The following is a 26,936-nucleotide window of genomic DNA, read 5'->3' as shown; positions in this document are numbered from 1 at the left end:
ATGTAAGTACTTACATATATCATAATATATAATCCATTATTATATGAATAACATATGCATATCGACGTGTAATTCTATCAAATTAAACGGCATATTATAATTTTTTTATTTATATTTCCAATAACGAATACGAATGTAATAAATATTCTATTTTCTATGACTTTGTTGCATGAAACTGTACGGTAAACTGTCTCTTTGTTGTTCGAGTGAAGGATTATGTCCATTGTAAATTTATTATCCGTATTCGTGGTACGCATGATGATTGTGTATTCGTCTCTAGCTATTGGAAACGTCGCGTCGTCTCTGCGATTAATAAATACTAAAAGGTCGAAATTGACGCCACCGTCGATAAAATACACGCGTTCAGCCACGAAATTCCTGCAACCGCGTGTATTGTGAATTTATGAGGCTATCCCGCGATAGGAATTCGTATTATGTAAATACGAGCATGTAACGCACCAGCCGTGCCTTTAAATAAAGTCTTCTACAGTGTCGTGAACGACACAAAGCCGCACGATATTGTATTATATTAATAGATGTAGTTCCACCTGTTGTCTGACGTTTCCTATTCCCAATCGCGGCTGTTGTTCCTCGCTCGTTGAACAGCGAGGCCTTCAAATAATTTGACAAATTCAACAAATCTCAGAAAAGTAATAACAGAAAATAAAAACGATAATAACGGCAATGTTAAAAAGAATGTCGTTAATTTGTCGTCTTCTATCATTTATAGTCGCATCAATTATTTGCATGAGTTATTAGTAACAAAAGAATGAAAAGTTATTATATGTTATTATATGTATTATAGATAATTTGATAATTCTTGCATTGATTTATAATCTTTTGTTTTGACAAAACAATTGTTACTTGGAAGTACTTGAATCTTGAATATGTACGATAATGAGTTACATATAATATAGTGTACCATTAGCGGTATAATTTTGTTAGAATAAAATAAAATTGCTATAGTTGTCATTACAATTGTACATAATATTTCTTTAAAGTTTATTGTTTGTAATAGTTTTAAAAAATGAGACTGATCGAAGAATTTCACGATTTTCAATTCAAATTTGTTTCCTAATATTTCATATAGATGGCGACGTCGTATAGTCCGGAATTGTTTTCTAACATTGACAGTGTTTATTATATAGGAAAGGTTATATCGTTCTTTTTCTGTTTCAGAAAATATTAATTAACAATAATTATAATTTCTCGAATGTGACGTGTGATAGTAGTTATATTTTTCATAATTTGATGACATTCGTTCTTATCAATATACATTATACTTTATTTTTACAAAGATGGTGAGTAAATGATGTATTGTAATAAAAATAAAAGTAATTTCGTGTCACTTTAGAGGTATTTTAAAACAGATGTATTAAGTGTATGTTAAAGTACTATTTAAAGAACGTTCAATTCAGTACAATTCAGTAGGTTATGTTTCGATTTACTAGGGATACGTAACCATACATTCTCTAGATTGTATATCAATACATCTTAAAATATAATGTATTTATATTCCAGGTTGATGCTTTGCAGAATTGGAGTCCTTATGCCAAAAAATACGAACCTTTGAAAGCAGGTAGCATCGATGGTACAGATACAGAACCACATGATAAAGCTATTAGTCGTGCGATGCAAGCACATTATGAACCACCTCATGGATTAAAATCAAAACCAGAAAGGACATTATTTGTTGCCAGATTTGGTCCAAAAATTACCAAACATGATTTAAAGGAGGTATGTTAATATATTTCAACTTTTATTGTTTTCATAAATAAAAAAAATATATATACTTAAGTATTAATAAATTTAGTTTTTTTCTAGATATGGAGAAGTTGTATCGGCAAAAGTTATAGTTGATGTTGTGACTGGATTATCCCAAGGTTATGGATTTATTGAAATGAGAAACGAAGATGAAGCTAGAAGAGTAATTAGACGTTGCGTAGATGCTACGTTAAAAGGCTATCAAATTTTTATAGATTACGAGCGTGGACGTACTTTGCATGGGTGGAAACCAAGGAGACTCGGTAAGTAATTACATCCTAATTGCTTATAAGCGTTCAATTTTCTAAACTTTGTATCATAATATGTACAAATAACTAATAGTTGTTATAATTTTATGTAGGTGGTGGTTTTGGTGGCAAAAAGGGGTCAGGTCAACTTAGATTTGGTGGAAGAGACAGACCTTTTAAAAAACCAATCGTACCTCATATTATTAGATCAAATCCTCATCACGAACAACATTATCATTATGAAGAACATCATCAGTATCAAGAACATCACCATCAAGGACATCATCGTTATTACCACTATTAAGAAAGTATCCATAATTAAAATCTTTTAATAATTTTAACATTAAAATATGTTGTAATAATGTTGTCGTGATGTACCTGCGCTTTTTCAAAGATTTGTTTGCAGATTTTGTAATTTTGACTTCACTCTGCTAGAAATATTTGAAATCTACACTTATTTTGTGAAATATATTTTAACGTATTGTATATTATAATTACTAAATTACTATAATACTAAAAATAAAATAAATTTAATGTCAGAAACTTTTAACGAAAAAACAAATGTTTAATATTTCTCCTGATTTTGATTTCTAAAATAGGATTGAGAACTATATAAAACATTTTGTTTTTTCTCTTACTAAATCTGTGCTATATCTAAACCATCGCAATATATTTCTAATCGTTGTCTGATGTCATTTAAAGAATCCTTTTTTTTTTCAGCATTCCATAAATTGTAACCGATGTCAAAACTATCACTGTGAATCATGTTGTTTTCGTTTTCAAAAATTACAAAATATGTTCTAGAGAGAATAGCACTTTTTCTGAAATAAAGCACGAATGTCTTAAAACAATTTTGATTTATCCAAAATAAAGAATTTTCCGAATTATTTTAATTCAGGTAAAATCAGCGGAATTCAGTTGATTATTCAATTCGTTTTATCGGAAGATATATAATCCGTAACAAATAATGATGTCTAGTTCGTTAATTGCGAAGGTATTTAAACCATAACGACTTTAATCTTGTTAAATTATATGAAATTCATTTTATAATAGGACATTCGTTGAATCAACTAAAATTGTTTTCCTTTTATAACGTATAAAATTCTTTCTTGCACAAAAATAGAAGAATATTGTTCAAACTATTGTTTTCGATTGTATCTCGAACATTTATACGTACTCTCACTCTGTATATTTGTAATCTCGCACTAAAATCTCAAGATGGTCCAATTACGTATGTTAAATCAGATCAACTTCACTATAATGAGTACCATATAACGAAACTTTCGTTGAATCAACCAAAACTACTTCCTAGTATATGCAGAAAGCTTTCTTGTTCTTCTTTCTATCTTCAAGACTTATATTCCCATCCTATGCTCGGAATCTCGCGTTAAAATCTATGAAGATGTTAAATTCCTTCAGTTGAGTAGGCGTATGAAAGATTAACAGGCGTCGCATGACCAATTAATCAGCGATCATTGGAAGAGCGAGCAACGCCAAGAGAGTCGAGTTTTCTGGCGTGGTGTGAAGCGAGGTCGTCAGCGTCGTGGAACTTTATACTCGAGCGTCGGCGACACCCTCTCCCTAGCACGGCCCCCTCCATATATGGAGCCGCCTCGTGGTTCGACGTCGGCCACGCGAACGAAGTTTCAGCCTCCAGGCTGCCTCTGATAAGGTAGCCTCCTTCCTCGACTCGTCTCTCTCTGCCTCATCCACCTTCGCCAAGGTCTCAGAGGGGCAACCCACATTCGTTTATCGCGGCTCCTATTTCGTCGGTTCGGACTCGGACGCTGCTCCCGTTTTCACAACATAAACGCTGCTCTGCCCCCAGTGCTTTTTTTATTCACGGACACAGCTGCCGGAGGTGGCAGCTCGTATACGCGGTCTTCGCTACATTTTGTAGCCGTTAGATACTAGATGTCGCACACTTTACTCTCTTTAGAGTTTGAGTTTCGAGTTCTTTTTCTGATTCTTTCGATTTCTTATTATCAAATTATTAAAAGTCAACTTTATTATGAGCCTCTATGTGTGTAGAATACAAGCGTAAAGTATCAGGAAGAGATTGGTGAGTTAAAGCAGATCACTTGTCCATAAAGTATAATCTATTATAACGATGATTTGACTATACTTGTGGCTCTTCTATGTGAATAATTAACGTTTCATAAAGTAGAAATGTGTAATACATGTATTATATATTGTAATATGTACAAGTAGAATATTAGGAAAGATATCGAAGTAGTAAAAAGTGAATTTGTTATACTTGTAACTTTTCTATATGCACGACTAATAGTTTATGGAACAAAGATTCTTTAAGGTTTCTTATAATGTAAGAATTTATAAATCTTTTCTGTAAGGATCAATATGTAGATTCTTGTAAAAGTAAAATTTTTTCTGTCATGCGATTAATATCTCATTATCATTATTGGAACTAAAATAGTGATTTTCTTAACACCTTAACTTTCTCTTTTTCTTTAGTATACATCATAAGAATGTATATATAGATTTATAGATCTTTACTGTAAACTATAATAATTGTAGAGTTTGTTAGAACATATGTCAGTAGTATAGATATAAGTTTCTTCGTGCGATAATAACATCATAGAGATGTAAATGAGATGAATTTTTCGAACATATTTTCATTAATCGTGTAATAACTAAATAACGTATAGAACATCATAATAATCCTTTGCACATAACTTTAAAAGCTATATTCATATTTTTATTCGTTCTTTCGTTGCGTTTGCACATTGTCGCATTTTTCCCTTGGATATTTGAACCTTCCATCTGGTTAATACATTCTTTATGACTTTAAAACTTTCATTTTATGTTCTTAAATCCCACGATATCCCTCGAACGAGAAAGGAAAATTTTATTTCATTCGACATAAGTATTTTTATTAACTCTTCGACAAGAGATAAATTTTTAATAAATACCTTTATTAGATATCCTTTGAGAAACATGGCGAAAATACCCCATAATTATTGATAAGATATCATAAACAAAATATTAAACAATATTAATACGAATTGTTTGAACGTTATAAGCGAAATATTGAACGATAAAGCACGAATAATCGTTGTTTCAACATTACAAGCAAAATATTCAATGACAGAGCCTTAATAGATACTGTTTCATTAATCTTCTCGTTAACAGTGAATAAATTACGTTTTACGCGACCATTTGTATCGCGACTATAATAATGATTACATTAATTTCAGGCGCACAAAGCGCGTCGGATGGCTTTTAGCAAAGGAACCATCATTTTCATATTGTTATTGCTAGAGGGTAAATATATTTAGTAATGTGCCGTAGACCAATGGGCAGTAAACTTTCGACCGGTGCGGTGGCGAGGTTGAACACGATACGGGACAGATATAATGTAGCTATATCAGCGTCAGAAATAACTCACTCGGGAGAAAAATTTATCCTGTATTTCTATAATCGTTCTAGCATATGCACGGATAATGCTGCATAAGAAACACGGATAAATTTACTTCTAATGTCTTTTTTATGTTTGTTCAGCGGATTGATGTTCTCTAATACTCCGAGGAGTTTTGGTTAAAAATTTATATACAGACGGGGCACCCTCTTAAGAACGTATTTCGAAAAATGAAAGCACTGAAATAAAAGGTACGGTTTTTATCGTACGCGATAAACAGTTCCGTCGAATAACGTTCCCGTGAAGCGTTTTTTAATTCGCCGCAGTTTCCGGCTTTTATTCCTTCCTTTCCTTTTCCCTTCCTCTCGGTCAGACGTGAGCACAATTACGAACTCAAGATTTCTCGTTCTGCCATTAAAAGTACTGCCCCTTCCTATTTTCTCTCTTTTCTTTAAGCTAACCGGCGAACGGAAATGAAGGTAAAGTGGGAACGCGAAAAGGTTTGCGAGTGGTTGCCACATAACGTTTGAATAAATTGCTATCTTTAAATACTCAGAATTAAGCGCTCTACGATGGAAGAGCATTTGCGGATTAAAAGCGTTAAGCCATCGAGCCAGGTATAGGAATGTACATTCGTAAACTTGAGATTTTTAACGGAACAGAAGAATACGTAATGGATTTGTCCAAGATGAGTAGGTTTGTCTTGAGACTGGTTAAGAAATTAGGTAGAATTAGCAGTGGCGGATACTGGTTATCGAATAAGTTATTAAATTTAATTAAGTTTAAATTGGCTGCTTACTAAATTTATTAGTAGATATCTCAGGGCTAGTTACAGTAGGAAATCGTTTAATATTAGCTGTAGCCGCTGTAGATAATAATGTGATAATTGTTTCGGAATTAGTTAGAAATTAATTAGCAAGTCCTTAGAATCCGAATTAAATGTCGTACAATTTATTATTAAGATCCGAAGCTACTTATTCACTGGATGAAGATAACAAAGTATTTGAACATCGTATTTATTTTGATATCTGCATAGTACTTCATTAGAAGAAAGCTCTCTCTTATTAACTTTGTTATCATCCGAAGTTATCTCCTTTAGTACGATCATAGAAATTTTATACCGTGACGATGTACGAAATGTTACTTTACGAAACATTTTATTCTATAAATAAGCGATTGAAATAAAAGCTGTATAAGATTTATTGCAACTATAAAGTAATCTACTATATTTGATATTTGCACGCATTAACAGAAAATTTTCATTGGAAATCATACAAATTTTTGTTCTGACCTGTTAATAAAATTTACGTTTCTTTTCATATAAAAATTCTGTTCGGACAACTTACAGCTAACTTTATTACAACCGATTCAACGAAGTAGATTGTTCCCTGAATCGTTCGGACAGCTAGAGCATCCCACTCCATATTCACCTGTGAACTTCAGAACCCTTCAAAACTTTAAACTTCTTTTTCAAACATCACAAAACTACATAAAATAAATCGAATAACTTTCCAATATTTGGAAAATCCATACCAAACACATATCGATGTAATCAAATTTCTCAATATTTTTATTCAACTGTATCGACTCAATCTCGATTCAATGAACACGTTCTGCAACCAAAAACACCATTCACCATGAAAAGACAAAAGAGAGAAGTTATCTTTAATAAATAAAAGCAGTCAAAACATGAACGAAGAAGTATCATTCGCTGCGGCGGACGAAGCTCCTAATCAAGTTATTCAAAATTCGCGTATCCCTTCCAACTTGACGATTCCATCGATGATTCGTGTCGGCGGGCATAAGCTGCGGGGGTGGAAGTCAGGAGGCAGAAGGGGTCCACGGGAAAGGGAGCGAGATCCACGCACGGGAACGTGTATGTAGAAGGGACGAAAATAGTAGCGTGCCAGGATCGTATCACGCTCGCATCCAACGAACGTGGATCTGCTTTCTATTAATAGCGAAACGAAAGGGAGCGGATTTCGAGTCAGCCTCGCCGAGTAGGCATCGTTCCGAGCCTTGGTGCTGTCCAGGCTCTGATCGCAGGACTTCAGAGCCGCTCGAGCTGTCGCGGACTCCACATTCCACCGGCAAAAGCTCTTCCGTGCGTGCCTGTTGAGAAGCATCTCTTGCTCGGCTGGTGCCCCGAGGCGAACCCTCATACCACACGTCATACACACACACACATCTCCCACCCACCCACACAACATTGTCACACACATTCACACCGTTCGAGTGTAAGTTTCTAATAGCATCATTCTATTCTTTTTCTTCTCTTCGATATGTGCTTCATTATTTAACTTGGTTTGATTCAGTGACATAACGTATATCCGTATTCTGAGAATGTTTTCACTCGATCTTGGATCGCTCGTGTTTGCATGTCGATCTACGATCGATATGGATATTTCGAATCAGTGACCAGTTTGATCACCGATGCTTAGCATAAGTTTGGTTATAGTGATATTGTATGATCGACGTGGCTGGCTAGAGAGGATTTCGTTGTCTTCGTTGCCGTTGCGTGGATCGATTTGATGTATCGCGAGGGGCAGGGAAAGCGGAAAATTGGACGGAACCGAGTGTGAAAGTGAAACGACCACGGGTAAAGATGAAACTGTTCGGATCCGGCGTGAGGACCAAATGCTTCGACGGTCAAATTTTCTGTCTGAAAACCATCGTGCAATGTTGAGCTTGACTGGATGTATAATGCAATAGATGGCTGGTATAGACGGTAAATAGCTGAAAGGATGGTCCCGAGGCTGTGTGTAAATTTATGTCGAACGACCAGAGATACAAGGCTCGTGAGAATTCACGAGCGAAAGCCGCGCGCAAGTGGTGTCTGACTATGCTGTGAGTTTATCTACTGAAGTTACTATTCGGAGATCAGACTTCTCGTTGACCTCGCGCAGAGTTTTCAAAGAGGAAACTCTCCGAGTGAGAATAATTGGACAAATTTCCGGCAGATATTCGAAACAACTATTAGTGGAGAACTTGCCCAGTCTCCGTTGGAGTTTTAGTTTCACCTTCCGCTTGCCTTTCACGATGTGCTTTTCCACGATGGGACAACTATTATGTGATTCGTTCGATCGTTTTCGAAATTGACTATCGGCAAGTCGAGGATGTCTTCGTTGCTCCGTGAATATGATTTTAGTTTAATAAAATCGCAAAAGGAAAGCAAGGGATGTTGACGTTCGACGAGCGAACAAAGGAAACCGTAAGCTACTTCATTTCCACAAGTTTGTCAGAATGTTTACCACCGAGGAGATTTGAAAGATACCAACTTTTTTTCTTAAATAATTCTCATCGTCTATAAAAATATTGTATCCATAAATTTTCATAATTTCATAATTTTATATATGTATATAGCTCCTATACGATACGTGTGTAATTTTCTTTTATATGATTTCGTACGGATCAGTCGGACAATTCTATACATTAAAATCCTAATATTTATCTTTAACGTAAATGCAAATCTCGAGTTTAAGTTTACAGATTAAGCGTTAAGAATTTGAGGTTGGATAACGAGTAAGGGATGAAATTATTTCCCTTTCCTATAATGGCAGAACAAAGAGCACGAATATAGAATCGCGTTGGCTCCTTGATAACTCACCGCCTATAAATGTACGGCAAATATCCCGTTTCACGACATTCAATCGTGACGTGTGTAATTATATAATATTGTTTCCACTCCTACGCGTCAGCCATCGCGTGGCATTATGCATCGTAGCATGTAACGTCTAAACGCTATGCCGGGCAATTTGCGAAATTAGCGCTACGAAGCGGATATCATTTTAAAATATCCCTGCAATTGACTTGAACTTCGACGAATCAAGCCGTGCGTGCTTCTTCACGATCCTTCACTCCGAACAAAGAATTGAAAGAAAAATAGTCGTAAGCGAATTATCGGTACGAGCGATTGTAACTGGAAGTAGTATCAACAGAATAAAAGATATCGAAAAAACAAAAAGACAGGAAAGAAACGAGGAGAACTTTGTCAATGGGCCGAGGGAAGGGAAGAAAGAATGTCTTGGAGGTCGAAGCTTAATTTGTTCGCGAAGACAGGAAACGATGAGCGAGTTCGATGATGATGACGACAACGGCAACGAAGACGAGATCGAGCAGAAGGTGGAAGAACTTCCATAGAGAGCGAAGGAGGCAAACGGACGAGACAAAGAGAAAGAAAAAAGAAAGAAAGAAAACGGGCGAGGGAAGAAGAAAAAGCCAATAAACGTAGGAAGAAAGAGGAATAGAGAAAGAAAGAGAGAGAGAGAGAGAGAGAGAGAGAAGAGTAGAGTTGGTTTTCTAAAATTAGAGCGACGAGGAAGAGAAGGGGATGGCTCCTTATAGAGCTTGCGACGTCGAGCTTGCGGCCAGGGTTAGCAAACTGGCACTCTCTTTCTCGTCTCAGAATATCAGATTACCTTTGCAGCAGTGCATCGTCTCGCCCCTTCGACTTCTTCCTTTCTTTTCTAGCTTTCTCTTTCTCGCGGCAGCAAGGTTCGATTTATGCTCAACGTGTGCACCCTTCGTCTCTCGTCCATACCTTCTGTTTCTTTCCCTTTTTGCCATTTGGCTTGTTGTTTATTAAAAATTTGCTGTGAGAAGTGCGCCACGTACATCTGCCTTCCAGAGAACGGACGATCGAATCTCTGCGCGCCAACCGATCGGCCATTTTTTCCGAGAGATTTTCCACCCGCGAGTGCATCCACAATATTTTTCTTTCTTCAAGACACGAGACCGAATATTTTTTCCATGCCCGTTCGGTGTAACCTCGCGAGAATATTTTTCGCAATTCCTTTAGTTGGGAAAAGATCGAACATTCAGATAGACGATTCGATCGTTTTTTTTTTCTCGGTTGGTGCGAAGAATTGTGATCGAAGATTAAGTAATTACGCGCTATGCGAGATATAACGAAGAAATTGTCGGATAAGGACGCGTTGTGTTAATCGGTGGTTTGTTTGCGTGTTGCAGTACCGTAACCACCAGCAAACATGTCTGACGACGAGGAGCAATACTCGTAAGTATTGAAAGCCGCTCAGGAAATATTCTGAAAGATATTAAATCCAGTCCCTCGACATTCTTCGTCACGGCTTGTGAAATTGATTCTGTGAACGAAGCAATCATTGAAAGAGAAGTAAGAGAGTAAACGTCCACGATCGACAAATCGAAGATAAGTGGAAAGTTACGTAAGTACGATTCGTCGAACGTTGGTTAAAATTAGAGCAAAGGGCATCGTCGAAATGTCCGTGAAATCGGAAGTTCTTGAGTGACGGGGAATGCCGAGGATATCTTTTAGCTGAGGTGAACGTAACTTTAAGTTAAGAGATAGCACGATATATAGCCCATCGGAAGCGTCAGAGAAACATGTCGTCGATAGATCACGTACAGTCTTTCTTAGTGGCGATTTGCAGGGTCGAGAAAAAGTCACTGAATCCTAGTTACTTACGTTCTCGATGCGACTCAGAATCAATCAGGTTGCTACGAAAGTTGAGGATTTACCGAGATTCCCCCCGCCCCCTCTCGATGTTGATCATTGTCACACAATGAACGGTATTCAACAAAACGAATTGCGTCCACGTAAGATGAAAAATCTCTCCGTGATTTGTGCCCTCGTACTATGTTTCCCCTGTTGTTTAATACGTTATTATCGATACGTACCTCGTCCAACTCTTATCCCCCAGAGTTTTGTTGTGAAAGTAAACCACCCTCCCCCTGCCCACGTGTCTTTGTGTTGAGCAAATCGTAATCGTTGCACGTCATCTCCTTGATTAAATTGCTCGCTAAAAATGTTTCCTCTATACCATCTTCTGATTATATTTTACGATATGTTCGTTGCCACTTAGGGTTTCAACAAATATAACGAATTTCTACAAGTAAATAAATATTTTATTCGTAACATTTAATATTTAATATTTAATATTTAATATTATATAAATATTTTATTCATATTCGTTCGAAGTATCGAAAACGTAATTAATTATATTTAGAGAGCCATAATTAAAACGTTATTCGGATAAAGTTCGTTTCGTTCAAAAGTCGAGCAGAAAAGTTCCAAACTTTTGCACAAGAGTACTTATTGTTTAACGATATACTTCGATGTATAAATATTGAAATAACGCTAATGGAACTATCATACGGGAAACGAGGTCATGGTCGATGCAAACGAAACAGTTATCGTTTATTTTTAAAACGATGAAATTCAAACACAGTTCGCACCTAAAGATTAGTCGTCCGATCGAATCGAACTTTGGATCTGTACACAGTATAGTGAATAGACGTGTCCAAAAATGTCATGTTAAAATGTCTTCGCTTGCGAATCTCTTTGTGTCTCTACGTTGCCCGATCTGAACTCGATAAATTTAGTGGCAAAATTGCACAGAGAGTTAAGTATCACAGTGGTATAAACCAGTTGTTTGTTACTCTTCGTAAAACACTTTCGTAAAGCGTGAGTTCTGGACTTATTCTCATAAAGGTTCGTTATATTGTTTGAAACACTTTCAAAAATCATTTCACTTTAAGGAAGAGCGTATTTCATTTTTAGCGAGCGATCGAGTTACAGCCCCATGAAAATGTCCATTTGCCCCGTAGACCCATAAAAATGTGCCCCTGTTGCCCGAAAGCCCGTGTTTTGTTTTAGTATTCTCTTTTTATTATTCATTTAATAGCCCCCTTGTACGCGTTTACCTGTACCCGGTGACTAACAAATACCATTTTCCATTTTCTGTTTTACAGCAGCGAGGAGGAGGTGGTCGAGGAAACGTAAGTGTTGCTGGTAATTCCTTAATCCCTCGAGATCGTTCCAAAAATACTTCTAACGTCCACGTTCTCTCATTTTCTCATTCCAGGAAGTAAGTTCCAGAGGCGTGTCCGCGTTTAGGTGTCTGCTACCACTGCGCAGTCACCAGGGAGTCGTAGTTGTCGTTTTCTGATCTCGATTTTAGATTTTAGGCTCCTTTAGCTATGCAACGGATCATAACGAGCGTTGATCGTGCTCTAAACGTTAGATTCTTGCCAATTAGTCATCATCTTTTTTAGGTTTTTATGGTCTCTAGAGGGATCGTTCTTGACGGTTAATTCAAATGTAATTAGCTTGATTCGTGAAAATTTGATTAAGGTCGCGTCGTAAGATCGGTATCACGACTTTGGAAGGCATGGAAATTATTTGTTAATAAGCAAGTAACGTTGTTTGGTGATTTTTAATTTGAGTATATCTATAGTGATATTATTATTTGAAATTTATGTAACTTTCTGACTGTCGAAATATTAAACATCGCGTTTTCTCGTGAAACACGAAGCCAGTTAGAATTAGACTAGGCGTGTTTCTTTTACAAAAATAGGACGGATGGTTTGGCGGTGCCATCTTGTTGCCTCGAATGTGAGTTTACACAACAGCAAAAAAGGGGAAACAATTTCTCAAACACCCCGGAGGGCATCGATCGTAATCGCAGTGTAAAATAATAGAAACGCGAAAGTTGACGATTTTCATATTCGCCTTCGTACGATATTAAACGAAATATCGATATTTGCGTCACATTCATTTAACTCTACTGACACATCGATAAGTAAATAGAAAAGGAACAAATTTCCAAGTAGCATAAATTTTACAAAGAATTTTTCATCCTCGAGGAATTTCCAATCAGACTTTAGGCATCACGGAAGAACAGAACTTTCGAAAGTACAATAGTCGTATCGAAAAATCACGTTCGTGCCTCAGAGCGATCTCTCTCGAACTATTGTTAAAATTAGAATCAGTCGTGCTTCTCTCGCGAAAATAGAGCAAACGAATGGCGCGGTATCTACGAACCTCGAATCGAATATTAAATTGTCGATGTTGTTTTACGTTCTAACCGATCGAGAATCTAGAGAATCTCGAGAAATTACGGTCCGTTTACAGTTTCGCGAATGGAATTTTTCTTTCTCTGCCAGCGTCCATTTGTTTGCGCAACAACGAAACACGATTCAATGTTTTCTTCCCACTGGCGATTTGTCTGAAGTAAAACAATTTCGAGTGGTATCGAAGAAAAATATTGAGTCGTTTCGAATGGAACGGAAGAATAGCCGAGAAATATCCTTTCGCGAGGTAGTTGAAACGAAACGCGGATGCATCTTCCGGAATCGCGTTATCCATTATTTTTAACGGGGCCGATATTTCTCGGTGATTCTTGTAACATTCACGTGCAATGAAAAGAGAAGACGATCGAGGGGAAAGAATAATTACCAGTGTCCGATTTATCGTCCTGTTAGTAGACTCCACTGTAGACACCTATCGATGCCATTATCTTTTGACTTTGGTTTATGATCTTCGTTTTTTCTCTCTGTTTTTCTGTTCGCAACTCTATCTATAACAATCCGCCCCTTCGACTGATATCTTCACAATACAATACACAAAAAAAAAAAAAAAATATATAAAAAAATTACCAACCGACCAATCAATCAAAACCGGCAATCACCATCGACCAAACGACCAACGCGGCGCGAATTGACAAATTGCAAAATCAAAGGCAGCCGGAGAGGAAGATCGAGTAAGTTTTCTTGAAAACAATTCTACGTTCGCCTTGTATCTTGTTCAGGCAGCTATTTTGGCAATGTTCACTTCTCTCGTTTTTTTCTTAGTCTCTTTTACTCTTTCTCTATTTACTTACTTTCTTTCTTCTCTATCTATCTCTCTCACTTTCATTTCTTCTATTTTTTTCTTTGTTAATCGTTTAACCGTTTATTGCTGTTGTTGTGGTTGTTGTCTTGTATCTCATACAAGTTTAGTATTGTATATCTGTCTGCTATCTCGCTCTTACATACATCTCTCTTTGTATAAATGTAACGTATTTTTTGTTTTTATTTTTCTACGTGGTACATCTTACTCTGCGCTGTAAGACACGACCAGTCTGTTTTTTCTCTTTAGCTCTGTACCGTATTTTTATTCTCACGCTTTTTCTTGTTATCGATGTTCTTTTTTGTCCAACGAAACGTACATTCTGCCGCGAGATCATCATTTTCGCTTCCTTCGTTGTCAACGCGATCGACCTGATCTTTTTTCGCAAAACGTCACTCCTTTTTAAGCATTATTTGAGCATTTATCGTTAATCATTGGCTCTTTTTTGTTCATACTTCTTTTTCTACCATCCAGCAGCAAATTTTATTAAACAACGGACATGATTAATTTCCGCGAAGAGTCCGATTTTTTTCCCGTAATTTATAACAATCGTCTCTTCGGACGAGCGTGTAATTCAAAGACCATTTTAGCGCTCTTTTTATTATCCATCTCGCGACGGTTCTCTTTCTTTCTCCTTTTTCTTTTATTTTCTTTTTCTCCATGCATTTTGTCAACCGTAAAATTTTTGCGTTTCTCATCTATCGAGACTTAATAACTCCACCGAGAAATCGTACGAATCGTTTTCTTTGCCGGTTAGATGGAATTTTCGAGTTAAACGTTAAAACGGTCCGATGTCGTTGCTCGTACAGTGGCGGTGAAAAATGACCTTTTCCACTTTAGCATTAGCGAAACGCACCGGTGTTGCTGATGCTTTTTTTTCACTTTTGTACTTAAAATTATTGTTCGTAAATCGCGATACCGTGTACACGAGATATACTGTCTTGAGAAATTTTTTTTTTCCTCAAAGGGAATCCGACTTTTGCGAATAGAATCTCGTACATTGTCTCTTTTTTTTCTTTCCCTTCTTTTTTATTGTTTTTATATTTTTCACTTTGCATTTTTACAGTATTTGTCTTCCGATTCTCAGTATATTCCTTTTAGGGATATCGTGAACGTTATTATCGGTGAATTTATGGTCGAGAAGCGAAATGGAAACGACAGAGACAAACCTCGTTTTTTAATCTCTCTTTGCCTATTCGACCTCATTTTTCTCTGTTATTTGGTCCGTCCACTATCTTCTATTATCTTTGATGCTGTGTCGCTGTTGTTGTGTCGATGGTTGAACGAGTACATATGTCTATTACGCCGCTATTTTGTTCTGTTTGATACACGTCTCAGAGATTTTAGTTAGCGTGATTTTTTGGTCGTTACGAATGATACACACATTTACACCGTATACGAATGCTTGAAAAGTGAACAATTTTCCAATCGATGGCTATGGCGATTAAAATTCTACTTTCGAAAGTATATCTTTGAAAATTAACACTTTACTATTCTGAAGCCTACGATAACCAAATAATCTCTTAAAATTAACGTACGGTGTGATCTGTTCAAGCAGATATATTCTTATTTTCTGTTATCTTTGTCTAAGATTAAAATAACCAAGATAACCGACTAGTGTGTTAAAAATAATTGCAAAACGATATTAAGCTATATATTATTTGATTTCTTTTATATTTGTTTCAATTTTAACGCTCGTGAAACCAATACAATGCTCTTCTCAATGATAAATACGACTTAAATTAAGCGCAACTAAAAGTTCAGATATTTCGAATGAGCTTCGTGACATCAATACGATATTTCTTTTAATGATAAATACGATCCATCAATCCGCCCTCGTTATCAATTCGAAGAGTTCCATATTTATAGAATTACTTATTCAACGGTCAAAAGGTTCGACGATTTTCCGCAGTCTCTTGAACGTTATTAACATCCAATCAAGCGTTTCATTTTTCAAGCAAGATTGAAGGCAGAATAAATCGCCCATCACGCCTTTACCACACCTAACTTGTTCTTGTTTTTTCTGCGTATTACTGTCGCATAATTGTCGTTTTGTTATCGCATCCTGGTCTGTGGAAAAAGGCTTTTTACGAAAAGAAAAAAAAAAAAACACCTACGCGCGTAGCTTTTCCAAAGCACGAATACACGTATGTATGACAAAATCATTCGAACGAAAGAGACGGTAGGCTGCCTGTTCTCCTGTTTTACGTTGTCTGTGAAAAAGTCGATAAGAACACGCTCGTGAGACACGCGGAGATTCGCGCTTCGTTGTCTTCGCCGGTGAGCGCGAAACTTTCCTACGAATTCTGTCGTAAAGAAAAAGAAGGAACCGAGGAGAATAAAAGCGGGTGGAACGCGGCAGACTGTCGTCAATTTTAACAACGCCGTTCTTCGCCCGATCGGCTCTCAGGACTTTAATCGAACCGGGAACGAATAAGATAACAGAAAAAAAAAAAAGATAAAAAAAGAACGAGTAAGAGAAAGAAGCAATAAGCGGAATGTAGTTTGCGCGGGCTTCCGCCAGTCCCAAAGTAACCCGTCTGCAAAGAAACCCGAACGACTGCGATTTTTATTAATGTACCTTTCCTTTCTTTTTTTGTAGGGGTAGGGCGTCCCAAAAGTAAGTTGAATCTCGAAGGTTGTTTATTACACGTCAATAATACTTTCTTTGTTCTTCGGCCGCTCTCACAAATATCCCCAAGTCCGCGCTTCTTTTCGAATTTTTGGCGGGAACGAGACGAAAAAACGGTACGGTTCATCGTATCATCTGAATTTTCTACTCTTACAAATCTATCTGTTCCAACTATTGATATATAATTCGCAATCTTTCCTCATATAATGATTTATACGATAGAAAATTTATAACGAAGGAAAGTTATAGTGTTCGAGCGAATCTTTCGAACGAACGATTCGACGAGTTTAAAAGCTGACCAATTTTTCTACAGGTGACTATGATAATTAAAATCTTACCTTTTAAGAAAGCATACTTTTTAAACTTTTCGAAAGATGATAAAATCGTATGTATATGTAAGGAAAATTGTTTTTATTGGATATTTTTATCGCATTAAAATATTTTCAAAGATATTTGTAAACGATTGAGTATTTTTGCTACAGGTTTTTGACCGTTCAAGCTAATTAAAGGTGGTTATCTATACGTTCACGCGAACATTTACTGGTATACGAATCGTTTCGGTGAAAATTTTGATCGTGTTAAAAGAAAGAACGTTTAAAGGTGTTTGTAGATAGTTGGTTGTTTTCGCTGAAGGTTCTTGACCATTCGAAGCAACTAAAAGCAATCTTGTCTACGTAAATATGTACGGGCGATTTAACGTTGTTTAATCGAAAAGTTTTAAGGCTTTTGACCGTATTATGCGGTGGCAGTTGCATAAGGGGTGCGCGCAACTAATATAACTTGCGTCGGCTGGACGATTGCCAAACGTTTCATAAATATGTGTACGATAACGTAATGCGGTTTATTCTTATACCAAAGCTGTGGTGTCCGTTCGAAATGTTTCACGTTCCACTGTGATGTAATGTAATTAACGAACAAACAGTTCGGTGGAAGAATACAGCCATTGTCAGCTTTGATATTTATCTCATGCCAAGATTCGGTATTAATACTTTGAGTATGATTTATCCTGAAACATCGTTTGATATCTCTCTGTCGCATCTAACACATTGTAGCAAACATTTTATTTAGTTTGTAATCGATAATCGAACGCGGTAAATGTAAATTTCATTAATGGTAATTTGCGTTCTAAAGTTAAATCTAAAGAATAATATTCCCGGATTATCGGATCATCGATTCGCAATGGCAAAGAAATAGTAAACGAAGCTGAAAGAAAAATTTATTTTTTCTTTTCAGAATACGTGTTCAACGTTCACCATATTTTTTTTGTGCAGCTTGAAACTATAAATTCCTTTTGTTTTATTTGTCTCTTATTTGTTTCCTCCGTTCGAACCCTCGTGTTATACGTTTCGTATGTTTTTTTTTGTCACAACAGCTGTTTGATATCCATTGGAAATTCGATAAAAACAATAACTGTTTACTCTGTGCAATAATATGTATACTTAATGTGTCTCGATCCCGCCAGAAAGAAGATAAATATGGTCTAATAATTCGTGATCAGTGCTCGAAGCAACCAACCCCCGCCCCCAAGCTCATGTTTCTCTCTGTCTGTCTATCTATCTGTCTCTTTTACCCCCTTCTCGTGTTTTTTCTTTTTGTCTCTCTATATTCTTGATTAATCACGAATTAACGGCTCTGTATATAATCACCGTGTGTCTGTTACACGCGTACACCTACACATGTGTATACGATACATACGTGTCCACGAGTCCACGAAAACCGATCTTTTTACCCGTTCATCTCGTTTAAACTTCTACCCACTTTGATGTCGTGTTTTTTGTCTCCTGCGTTTCCAAAGGAGTCGTGTTTTTTTGGTTTCTGTCACTTTGGTGATCACCCAGTCTTCCCCTCTCTGTCACGTTCTGTTAATTATGTTCGACTTTGCGCCATAATCAATCGACCCGCAGCAATTGTCGCAGAAAGATCGGCCAAATTAGTCGAAGGTCGCTGAATTTTTGTGAATCGTTATGATGGATGGAAAAGGCCGAATATTTTAAGTAATCTGCCGAGCAGTTTCATAATATCGTTGTGCAACATTCGTGTTACATTGCCAACGATGTTAAACGTTGTTTATTATATTGTCGTTTTCACTTGCGAATAAAACTGACCCAGAGCAACTTTTGGAACCGGTCCCACTCGGTCATTTTCATTTTTCAAAGTACTCGCGTTGAATATAATAATATTCGATAACGCTATAATATTTATTGTATTATATGAATTATTCGAGACTAGTATTTTTGTATTTCCCCTGATTGAAAATAGCTGAGATCGGAATTATTTCACAAACATTCAGCAGCTCTTCTACATGACACGATCGTCGAGACTTCATTTTTCATGTATGTAAATTGGCCAGCACCTCGGCTTTCGACTGTGGCTTTTTAAGGCGTTGTGGATAATAATTGATAATAAGAATGACGACAGCGATGACGCTGATAACGGCAGCGACTATGCGTGTTGCTTGCATTTGAGTTGGGAAAGAAGAAGAAAATGTCTGACGAGAAGAAGAGTGAATGCTAGATCTCCAATTCTCTCCCAATTATCCTTTATCATCGTCTTTGTGATATATTATGAAAAATCGTTTTATTCGATAAAATGATACATATACTCTCATCATACAGATTATTTACATTTATGATTATTACTTTAATTTTTACTGTTCGTTTTTATTATTTCGATTATTTAATTTTAGCTTTATTTTGATTATATTTTGTCAGCAAACATTATCGTATTAATATTACCATCTCAAGGTATATAAATTATTTTTCGAAAGAAACTCGAAGCTCTAATTGACGGATAGAAATTTTGTAATTGTAATTTTAATTTCAATAGGAATATTCTTGTTCCGATTGTACGCTGTTCAGATCTGTCAAAATTTTCTCTTCGAACCTGCTAAATTGCTTTCTGTAAAAATGCTTAATCGCTTGGTTTCGAGCGGCTTTTGAATTACTGTTTCCAGCTAAAAGAACTAAACTCGAACCGATATACAAATATCCCGTGTGTCTCTTCCATCATCGAGATCCAAAAATCCACAAGCCGTCTATTTTCCGCAACGGCGGAATCATCTTTATAATTAGAGATTCTTCCCTTATTTTAAAGTTATCCTGGACCCGATCCACGTGATGTAATTTGACCAACGATATCGTGTCTGCACATATTCGAGAATACCTTGAATTTTGAAATGCCTCCAAATACTCGTCAAGACGACTCCTTCGTATTTTTCGTTTTTAATATTTTTACTATCGCTCAATGTACATGATTTATATTGGAATAATTAGAAAATAAAAGTAGCGAGAAACAATTCAGTTTGGTAGCGCAGATTGACCAAAATGCCTTAATACTTATGAATTGTAATTTGAATATCAGACATTAGATATTTTTTACTTTCTGCTTTAGTAATTTTTCTTGCGTTAAAGACGAACGATTGTCGAAGTTTTTTCTGAGTTTTTGTGCAACCGTAAAATCTTATTCTCGCGAGCCCCGAAACAAAATTTAAATTCAAGTGACCGCATAATTCTAGCTAAAACCTTCCATCAATTTTCCAATATCCCGTTCCTCGGGGGTCTAATGGATTCCCTGGCAACAAACTCGTCGGTTTTCCTCAACCCTCGTAAACTTATTAACATCTCTCTGCCTCTCTTTCTCTCTCTCTCTCTCTCTCTTTTTCTAAAACTACACTTCACTTTTTTACATCGCGCACCTAATTCTCTTTTATTTCTCCATATGCTTAAACAGAAACTTTTCAATTTTCTCTTTTGTCTGTCCGTCCATTCGACCGTCTGTCCGTTTGCGTGTGCGTCTGTCTGTTTGTCTGGTTGTTATGTGCGTGTGACGAGAAAAAACTAAAAGGAAAAGAATAATAAAAAAAAAGAAAGAAAGAAAAGAAAAAAACAGGAAAAAGACAAAAACATGAAAATAAGCAAAAAAAAAAAAAGAAAGAGAATTATTCGCCACAAGAGAGAATGGATGAAGTGTAATAAATAATAGAAAGTGGAACGTGAGAGTGGCGTATCGGAGTTCTGGAAGATCTTACGAGATCTCTCAGAGGACGAGCGACAGGAACTAAAGAAAGTTACTTTTGTTTTCGCTCCGGCCTACATCAGGGAGTCTGGGGAGAATATCGAGTTTATGAAGGTGAGGAGAAGATTTGGGATCTGTCCCCGAGATCTCGTAGATACGATATATCGGGGAGATTTAGTATCGGCACATATTTACATTCTGTCCTTTCCCGTTTACACAGAGGCAAGAACAGAAAAGGAGCGACCTGGACGAACAGCTTAAGGAATACATCGCAGAATGGCGGAAACAAAGAGCCAAGGAGGAGGAAGAACTGAAGAGATTGAAGGTTCGTATTCATAAAGCAACCTTACATTTCCTTTGTTGTCACTTTCTAGATATATAGTCGACTATAAAAGTATATATATTCGAACACTCACCATAGACAATGTCTGTGTATATATTTTATGAGTTATACGAAACCTTTCGAAAGTTCTTCAACACTGTGACAACGATTATCATAATTGGCGTGTCAAACGTATTTGGCATTGGCGAAATTTTAAAGCAATCTGGAAATGTATAAAGAAGTTATAAGATATTTACTCTAAAAACATATATAAAATAGTAATATCAAAAAATTAGTATACATCACAATAAATGTTAATAATGGTTTCATTAAATATTAAGGTATATTAATACTACAGATAATTGGTTGTTTCAATACTTTTGCGATCTCTGCGAAATATATTCCTGTATTAAATATATCTTTTAGCTTACGTCCATTTTCATATTTGTTTCAAACTTTACCAATGCACAAATAATATATACCTATACGTAAAACCTACAAGTATTTGAATACATTCGTACGCTACTGTACTATATTTTCTGTTACGTTTCCATGGATCTATATTATTCATTGCTTCCTTTCGCGTTGTTCGCAGGAGAAGCAAGCGAAGCGCAAGATTACTCGCGCGGACGAGGAAAAGAGATTGGCTCAGAAAAAGAAGGAGGAGGAAGAACGTCGCCAACGTGAAATCGGTGGGTTTATTCTATTCTTTTCCTGTTTCGATATTGTTTCGGGAGATTACCCGATTTTCTTTCTGGAGATTTTGCTGATGTTTTCTTAAACTTACAGAGGAGAAGAAGCAACGCGATATTGAAGAAAAGAGAAAGTACGTGTTTGCCTTTACCAAATCTTATATATATATATCTAACTAATATAGTAAGACAAATAACTTCCAACATATAAAAAAATACAATCTTTTTATCCAGACGTTTGGAGGAATCAGAAAAGAAACGTCAGGCTATGATGCAAGCGATGAAAGATCAAGCGAACAAGAAGGGCCCCAACTTTACCATCACTAGGAAAGATCTAGCAGTTCGTATCGTTCCCACGAAGAAACTTGAAATTTTGAAAGACATATATCGTGTGACAGCGTAAGATCATATAGTTGGAATGTTATTAATATATTTTTCTGTTCGATAAAGGGTAACCTTACGTCGGCGCAACTGGAACGCAACAAGACGAAAGAACAGCTGGAAGAGGAAAAGAAGATTTCGCTGAGCATTCGCATCAAACCCTTGGAAATCGATGGTATGTCCATTGAGAAGCTCCGGTTCAAGGCTACCGAACTCTGGGATACCATTGTCAAGCTGGAGACCGAGAAATATGATCTTGAAGAGCGACAGAAACGCCAGGACTATGACGTGAGTGAAAATACATGAATATGTAACAACTGTGAAAAATAGCACTAGGAGTAAGGGAGGTTCTCAGTGTTTGTAGTCGGCTATGTTAACCAAAATGCCGTCGTCCGCTGATGATCCTCTCCTTTGGGTGTTGACCCCACAAATACATTCTGCATATATGTATATTACGTACTTTTATGTTTGTAAGCATCGGAATGTTTTGAATAATTGTCTGTTTGCTCTTAGCTTAAAGAATTAAAGGAACGTCAGAAGCAGCAACTGAGGCACAAGGCTTTGAAGAAAGGTCTTGATCCCGAAGCCCTCACCGGCAAGTACCCTGTAAGTAGCACGTTTAAACGATATAAAAAGACAAAATATAATACATTTTCGTAGTGAAATCCTTTAATACTGTACAATTATTTTCCTTACGTAGCCTAAGATCCAAGTGGCCTCCAAATACGAACGTCGAGTGGATACCAGGTCTTATGACGATAAGAAGAAGCTCTTCGAGGGTGTAAGTATATTTCCTATAGATTCGATCAGTCGCTGATTCTTCGAATATTCAGCTGACCCAGATATGCGATAAAATAAATTTTACCCGATTTGAGATCTCAAGATCTAATAATAACGGTGATCGGAGAAAATGGGAAAGGCATGCTATCTGAAGAAATATTATTATGGGTACAAAATTGAAACCTATATGTATATAAATGTTTCGGAGTAAGATTATTAGGAAAAGAGATTTTATCACTGTGATATATGGTCAAAGACGTAGTAAAATAAATAATAATAGATACGATATCACGAGCGATAAAGAAGAAGCGACACAGCTCGTTAAGAAAGTAGTCGTAGAAAGATAATAGTTGAAAAAAGATGATCACAGAAGAATGTCAATTGAATCGCAGGGCTATGACACGCTTCTAGCGGAGTACAACGAGAAACTATGGAAACAGAAAACAGAACAGTTCATGAAGCGTAACAAAAGTGAGTCCTATCGAGCTCTCTGTCAGTGTACTACCCCTTTTGCTTGCGTTGCTGGTTGTACCCCTAGCCCTTTGCCCCCCTTTCGTTTGCCTTAGGACCGTTAAAATGATCGTCATTCTAATTCGTGTTGGACTCCATTTAATAAATAGTAGATTTAGATTATAGAGATCGTTGGAAGTGTTGTTATGCTCGTGTTGTTTCGTTCCACAAAGTAAAGTACTCACATTTCATCCTTCATTGATCGTAATTCATCGCATCTCCCCATAATTTATTATTGAAACAAGCATGAATATGACGATCACGAACGGAAGAACTTATACTACGAGTCTTAGAATAAGTGTCAATCATAAGATCACATGGTGACAAGATGTTTACGACAGATGCAAATTACGTATCCAGCATCTTGATTGTCCCGTGGATGTCCCATATACAGGAAGAACATTTGTCAAGAAATCTTTCATTTAGAAAACCGAATACGAAACACATCGAATGCGAAGCGAAAGACTCTACGCTTCAAGTTCTATTTCTTTACGCTCCTACAGCAAAGAGTACAATTACTTTAAATACAAACTTCAGTCATGCACAGAATTTTATCACATCGACATGTTTCTATCAAACATTCTTCGTGGCTTGACATTTTAGTAGAGTGACTAATTAAAAGTCTGTGTAAGAGAATATAAGAATTTGTACCACGTAATTAATGCAAGCTAATGGATGGTTAATATGTATGTAATTCTTTTGGAATCGCAAATGTACTCGTTTAACTTAAACATCCGACATGTACATATATGTGTATACAAAAAGCAGGTTCCAGTGTAATACTAGGGTTCGTTGACTTGTCCTGCTAGTTATCAAGCCCCAAGCTCATTTATAAGGAGAATTTATACAGCAATATTTTGAAAACCGAGGAAAGAGACCAGGCGAGTGCCCCGTGTGACGATGTATCCTAGCATGCCACTTTGTCCCTTAATGTTGCAGGGCCTGACCGAACAGCAGAAGGAGTCCATAGAGAAGCAGTGGGCTCAACAGAAGGAACAATTCCTTGGTCGTCAGAAGAGTATGTATGCTAGCTTCATCTTCGAGCAAACGCAACACATCATTTGTTATAAATGTATATTTTTTTATATTTTCAAACTTGAGCTTCATAATCTGTGGGAAAGACATTTTTCAGTATTGTTTTGGTTATTTTTATATAGTTGAAGATATTCACTACTAATTAAATTAGAATTATATTCTAGGATAACCATTTTTAATTTCCTATCTGTTTTCTGTATTCTTATTAAGAATATTTTTTATAAAGGAGGAGTGACATCACATATTAAGTGGTTAAAATATTTGAAAAAAGATTTCTTTAAAAACTGGGTTTCCAATTTCTAGATGGAAATATTAAATATTTTGGAATATGTAATTTTAATATATTTTCTTTACTTTATGAAGAATGTTTCTTTTGTAAACGAGGGAAGGGGTTGTCAAGGTTCAGAGGATATCTAGTTATCATAAAAAGAGATCGTGACATAAAAAAGGTGGAAAAATATTGGTTTCAAAAAGGAAGGGGAAGACTATTGGTTATAGAATTCGAATAGGAAAGAATATCATAGATCTACGTATATTTCGCGTGTTTCAAATAATTTGTGTATCAACTGTTCAAACGAAAATATACTAATGCAAGAAGCACTTTGCTGTCTCTTACTTGTTTATTATGTTATGTATCTCGGTGTGCGTTTGCTCGAGTCGTGGGTCTTGAAACCTGACCAGCCACAGTATTTTCTAAAAACTAGGACAGACTGCAACGGCCATAGAGTGAAGTATATTTTGCCAACGTTGAAGAACCTTGCTCGATGAAAAGCGAGAAGAACCTTTCAGAAAATTGAAAGCATGTGCCTGTACATTTAATTCTTTGTTTATTTTCCGTGGAAAAAGTAACTTTCTACGACTCTAGAATCTTATTCTTCATTCTCATAATACTCTCCATCTTTTTTCTAAACATATCCTTATGTTCAAGATAATTTTCAACAAATCTTCTCTGTCATCGATCGAGATATATTTTCAAAAATTTTCAACACGAATTAAAATATCATCGATTATATAACAGATATATCTTATGTTTTTCTTTGAAACAGCGAAATTGCCGAAGTGGTTCGGCGAGAGGCCAGGCAAGAAACCAGGAGACCCCGAATCTCCAGAAGGCGAAGAAGACGTGAAGGCTGCGGCTGAAGACGAAGAGCTTGAGGAACCACAATTCGAAGAAGAAGAAGAAGAGGAGGAGGAAGAGGAGGAGGAAGAAGAAGAGGAAGAGAAGAAGGAGGGTGAGGGTGAAGGCGAGGAAGAGGAGGAAGAAGAGGAAGAAGAGGAGGAAGAAGAAGAGGAAGAGGAAGAGGAGGAGGAGGAGGAAGAGGAAGAATAGACGCCTCTTTCCAAAGATCAGCAACACCTAACCAAAGATTTAATCGATCGATCACCAAGAAATGTCGAAACATCCTACGAACCATTGAAATATAATAGTCGTGGCTGCAGTAGAGACAACAATGGCGAACCATTTCCCAGAATTTCGTCGTTATAGGTAGCTTTTTGTTTTGAGCTTTTATTGTGACATCGGAGTAATCGTACGAAGACGGTTCAAGAAAGAAAGACGAACGGTCTACAAGTTATATTTTTCCGTGAAAAAGTCTAACCTATAACGGCAAGAATTCCGGTGAGATAAAACACGCTGTTACTACCTCTCGGCTGTTCTACCACTACTACTTCTATTACTATTACTCTACTACTTCTATTACTACTACAATTATTATTATTATATTGTACAAAAAATACACGCACACACATTATCAAAATAAAAAAAGAAGAGGTTTATCGTGTAAGATTTCCACGAGGAAACTTTCCCACCCCAGGAGAAGACATTGATTTGTTACGCACACTGACACTTGTAATCACGATTGTAAATTAAGAGGCCTATGGAAAAAACTGTTCCGAATTCAAGACTTCAATAGTGTTTTTATTATTCAACTCTTTATTATTCAAGACATTAACACGTTGATTATTACTGGATTTTTTTCTTACTTTTGCTGGCAAATTTTATTAGCAATAAATTCGGAAATTACGAAAAAGAATGTAGCAAAATACATAGTGTGCAATCTGTGTGGTTCGCGAAAGCAAAGAAATCTCCCCTTTAAAGTTCCTACTACTTACATATGTACATCGTGGTAGTCAAAAAACTTTCGTCCGCGCCCTTGCATTCCACTAACCTTATTTCCTGTCTCGTAGAAGAATACGGATACGGATGAGATTAATGGCTTAATCGTGAAAATTATCATAATGTCAGTTTTTCTTCTCTTGATCTCCTTTCACCGTTCTTACTTGACCTTTTCTTCGAGTATTCCTTTATTACGAGTACAATGCGTTCTTAATGAATATAATTATTCGCACATATACACTGCCGATAAGTCACGTTGTTTTGTTTATCAAAAACATATCAACATACACATCGAGTAAAACCGAAACAGAAATATATTAATTGATTTATGACGCCTTCGTAAACACGTACCCGACAATCATCATGGCGCTTCGGATTCGCGCCAAAACTTATAAACAGGTATAAAACGCTCAAGTGCT

At 36.5% G+C, this 26,936-nt stretch overlaps 2 protein-coding genes across 14 annotated transcripts; both read left to right on the top strand.

Annotated features, from left to right (window-relative positions):
• Positions 1–1,091: 1,091 nt before the first annotated feature.
• On the top strand, positions 1,092–2,445 carry LOC139990090 (U11/U12 small nuclear ribonucleoprotein 35 kDa protein). Its single transcript, XM_072009008.1, has 4 exons — positions 1,092–1,301; positions 1,522–1,737; positions 1,814–2,027; positions 2,126–2,445. The coding sequence occupies exons 1-4, from the start codon at positions 1,299–1,301 to the stop codon at positions 2,314–2,316; spliced, it is 624 nt and encodes a 207-aa protein (XP_071865109.1). The 5' UTR covers positions 1,092–1,298; the 3' UTR covers positions 2,317–2,445.
• A 4,936-nt stretch (positions 2,446–7,381) lies between these two features.
• Positions 7,382–26,311, top strand: Tpnt (troponin T, skeletal muscle). 13 transcript variants are annotated; one of them, XM_072008903.1, is made up of 15 exons: positions 7,382–7,625; positions 10,357–10,402; positions 12,118–12,144; positions 13,887–13,907; positions 16,638–16,655; positions 20,765–20,795; positions 20,902–21,006; positions 21,599–21,695; positions 21,793–21,829; positions 21,930–22,035; positions 22,146–22,364; positions 22,590–22,682; positions 22,777–22,857; positions 23,249–23,327; positions 25,448–26,311. In XM_072008903.1, the coding sequence occupies exons 2-15, from the start codon at positions 10,377–10,379 to the stop codon at positions 25,729–25,731; spliced, it is 1,224 nt and encodes a 407-aa protein (XP_071865004.1). In that variant the 5' UTR covers positions 7,382–7,625; positions 10,357–10,376; the 3' UTR covers positions 25,732–26,311. The 13 variants fall into 13 exon arrangements, with proteins under 13 accessions (XP_071865004.1, XP_071864984.1, XP_071865020.1 ...); XM_072008883.1 differs by lacking the exon at positions 23,249–23,327 and adding an exon at positions 24,306–24,384 and having other exon boundaries at positions 7,385–7,625; XM_072008893.1 differs by lacking the exons at positions 7,382–7,625; positions 23,249–23,327 and adding exons at positions 9,739–9,882; positions 24,306–24,384.
• Positions 26,312–26,936: the final 625 nt, after the last annotated feature.

Source organism: Bombus fervidus, chromosome 1, assembly GCF_041682495.2.
Source record: "Bombus fervidus isolate BK054 chromosome 1, iyBomFerv1, whole genome shotgun sequence".
Classification (NCBI taxonomy): domain Eukaryota; kingdom Metazoa; phylum Arthropoda; class Insecta; order Hymenoptera; family Apidae; genus Bombus; species Bombus fervidus.
This window is presented reverse-complemented; position numbering and strand designations above follow the sequence as displayed.

What these genes read in the sequence shown, in the direction of transcription:
- Tpnt (XM_072008903.1), top strand. Translation starts at nt 10,377, where the DNA reads ATGTCTGACGACGAGGAGCAATACTC. An exon ending in GACGACGAGGAGCAATACTC is followed by an intron (nt 10,403 to 12,117) that starts GTAAGTATTGAA and finishes TCTGTTTTACAG; the next exon opens with CAGCGAGGAGGAGGTGGTCG. An exon ending in GTTCATGAAGCGTAACAAAA is followed by an intron (nt 23,328 to 25,447) that starts GTGAGTCCTATC and finishes TCTTTGAAACAG; the next exon opens with CGAAATTGCCGAAGTGGTTC.
- LOC139990090 (XM_072009008.1), top strand. An exon ending in CCAAACATGATTTAAAGGAG is followed by an intron (nt 1,738 to 1,813) that starts GTATGTTAATAT and finishes TAATAAATTTAG; the next exon opens with TTTTTTTCTAGATATGGAGA. An exon ending in GTGGAAACCAAGGAGACTCG is followed by an intron (nt 2,028 to 2,125) that starts GTAAGTAATTAC and finishes AATTTTATGTAG; the next exon opens with GTGGTGGTTTTGGTGGCAAA.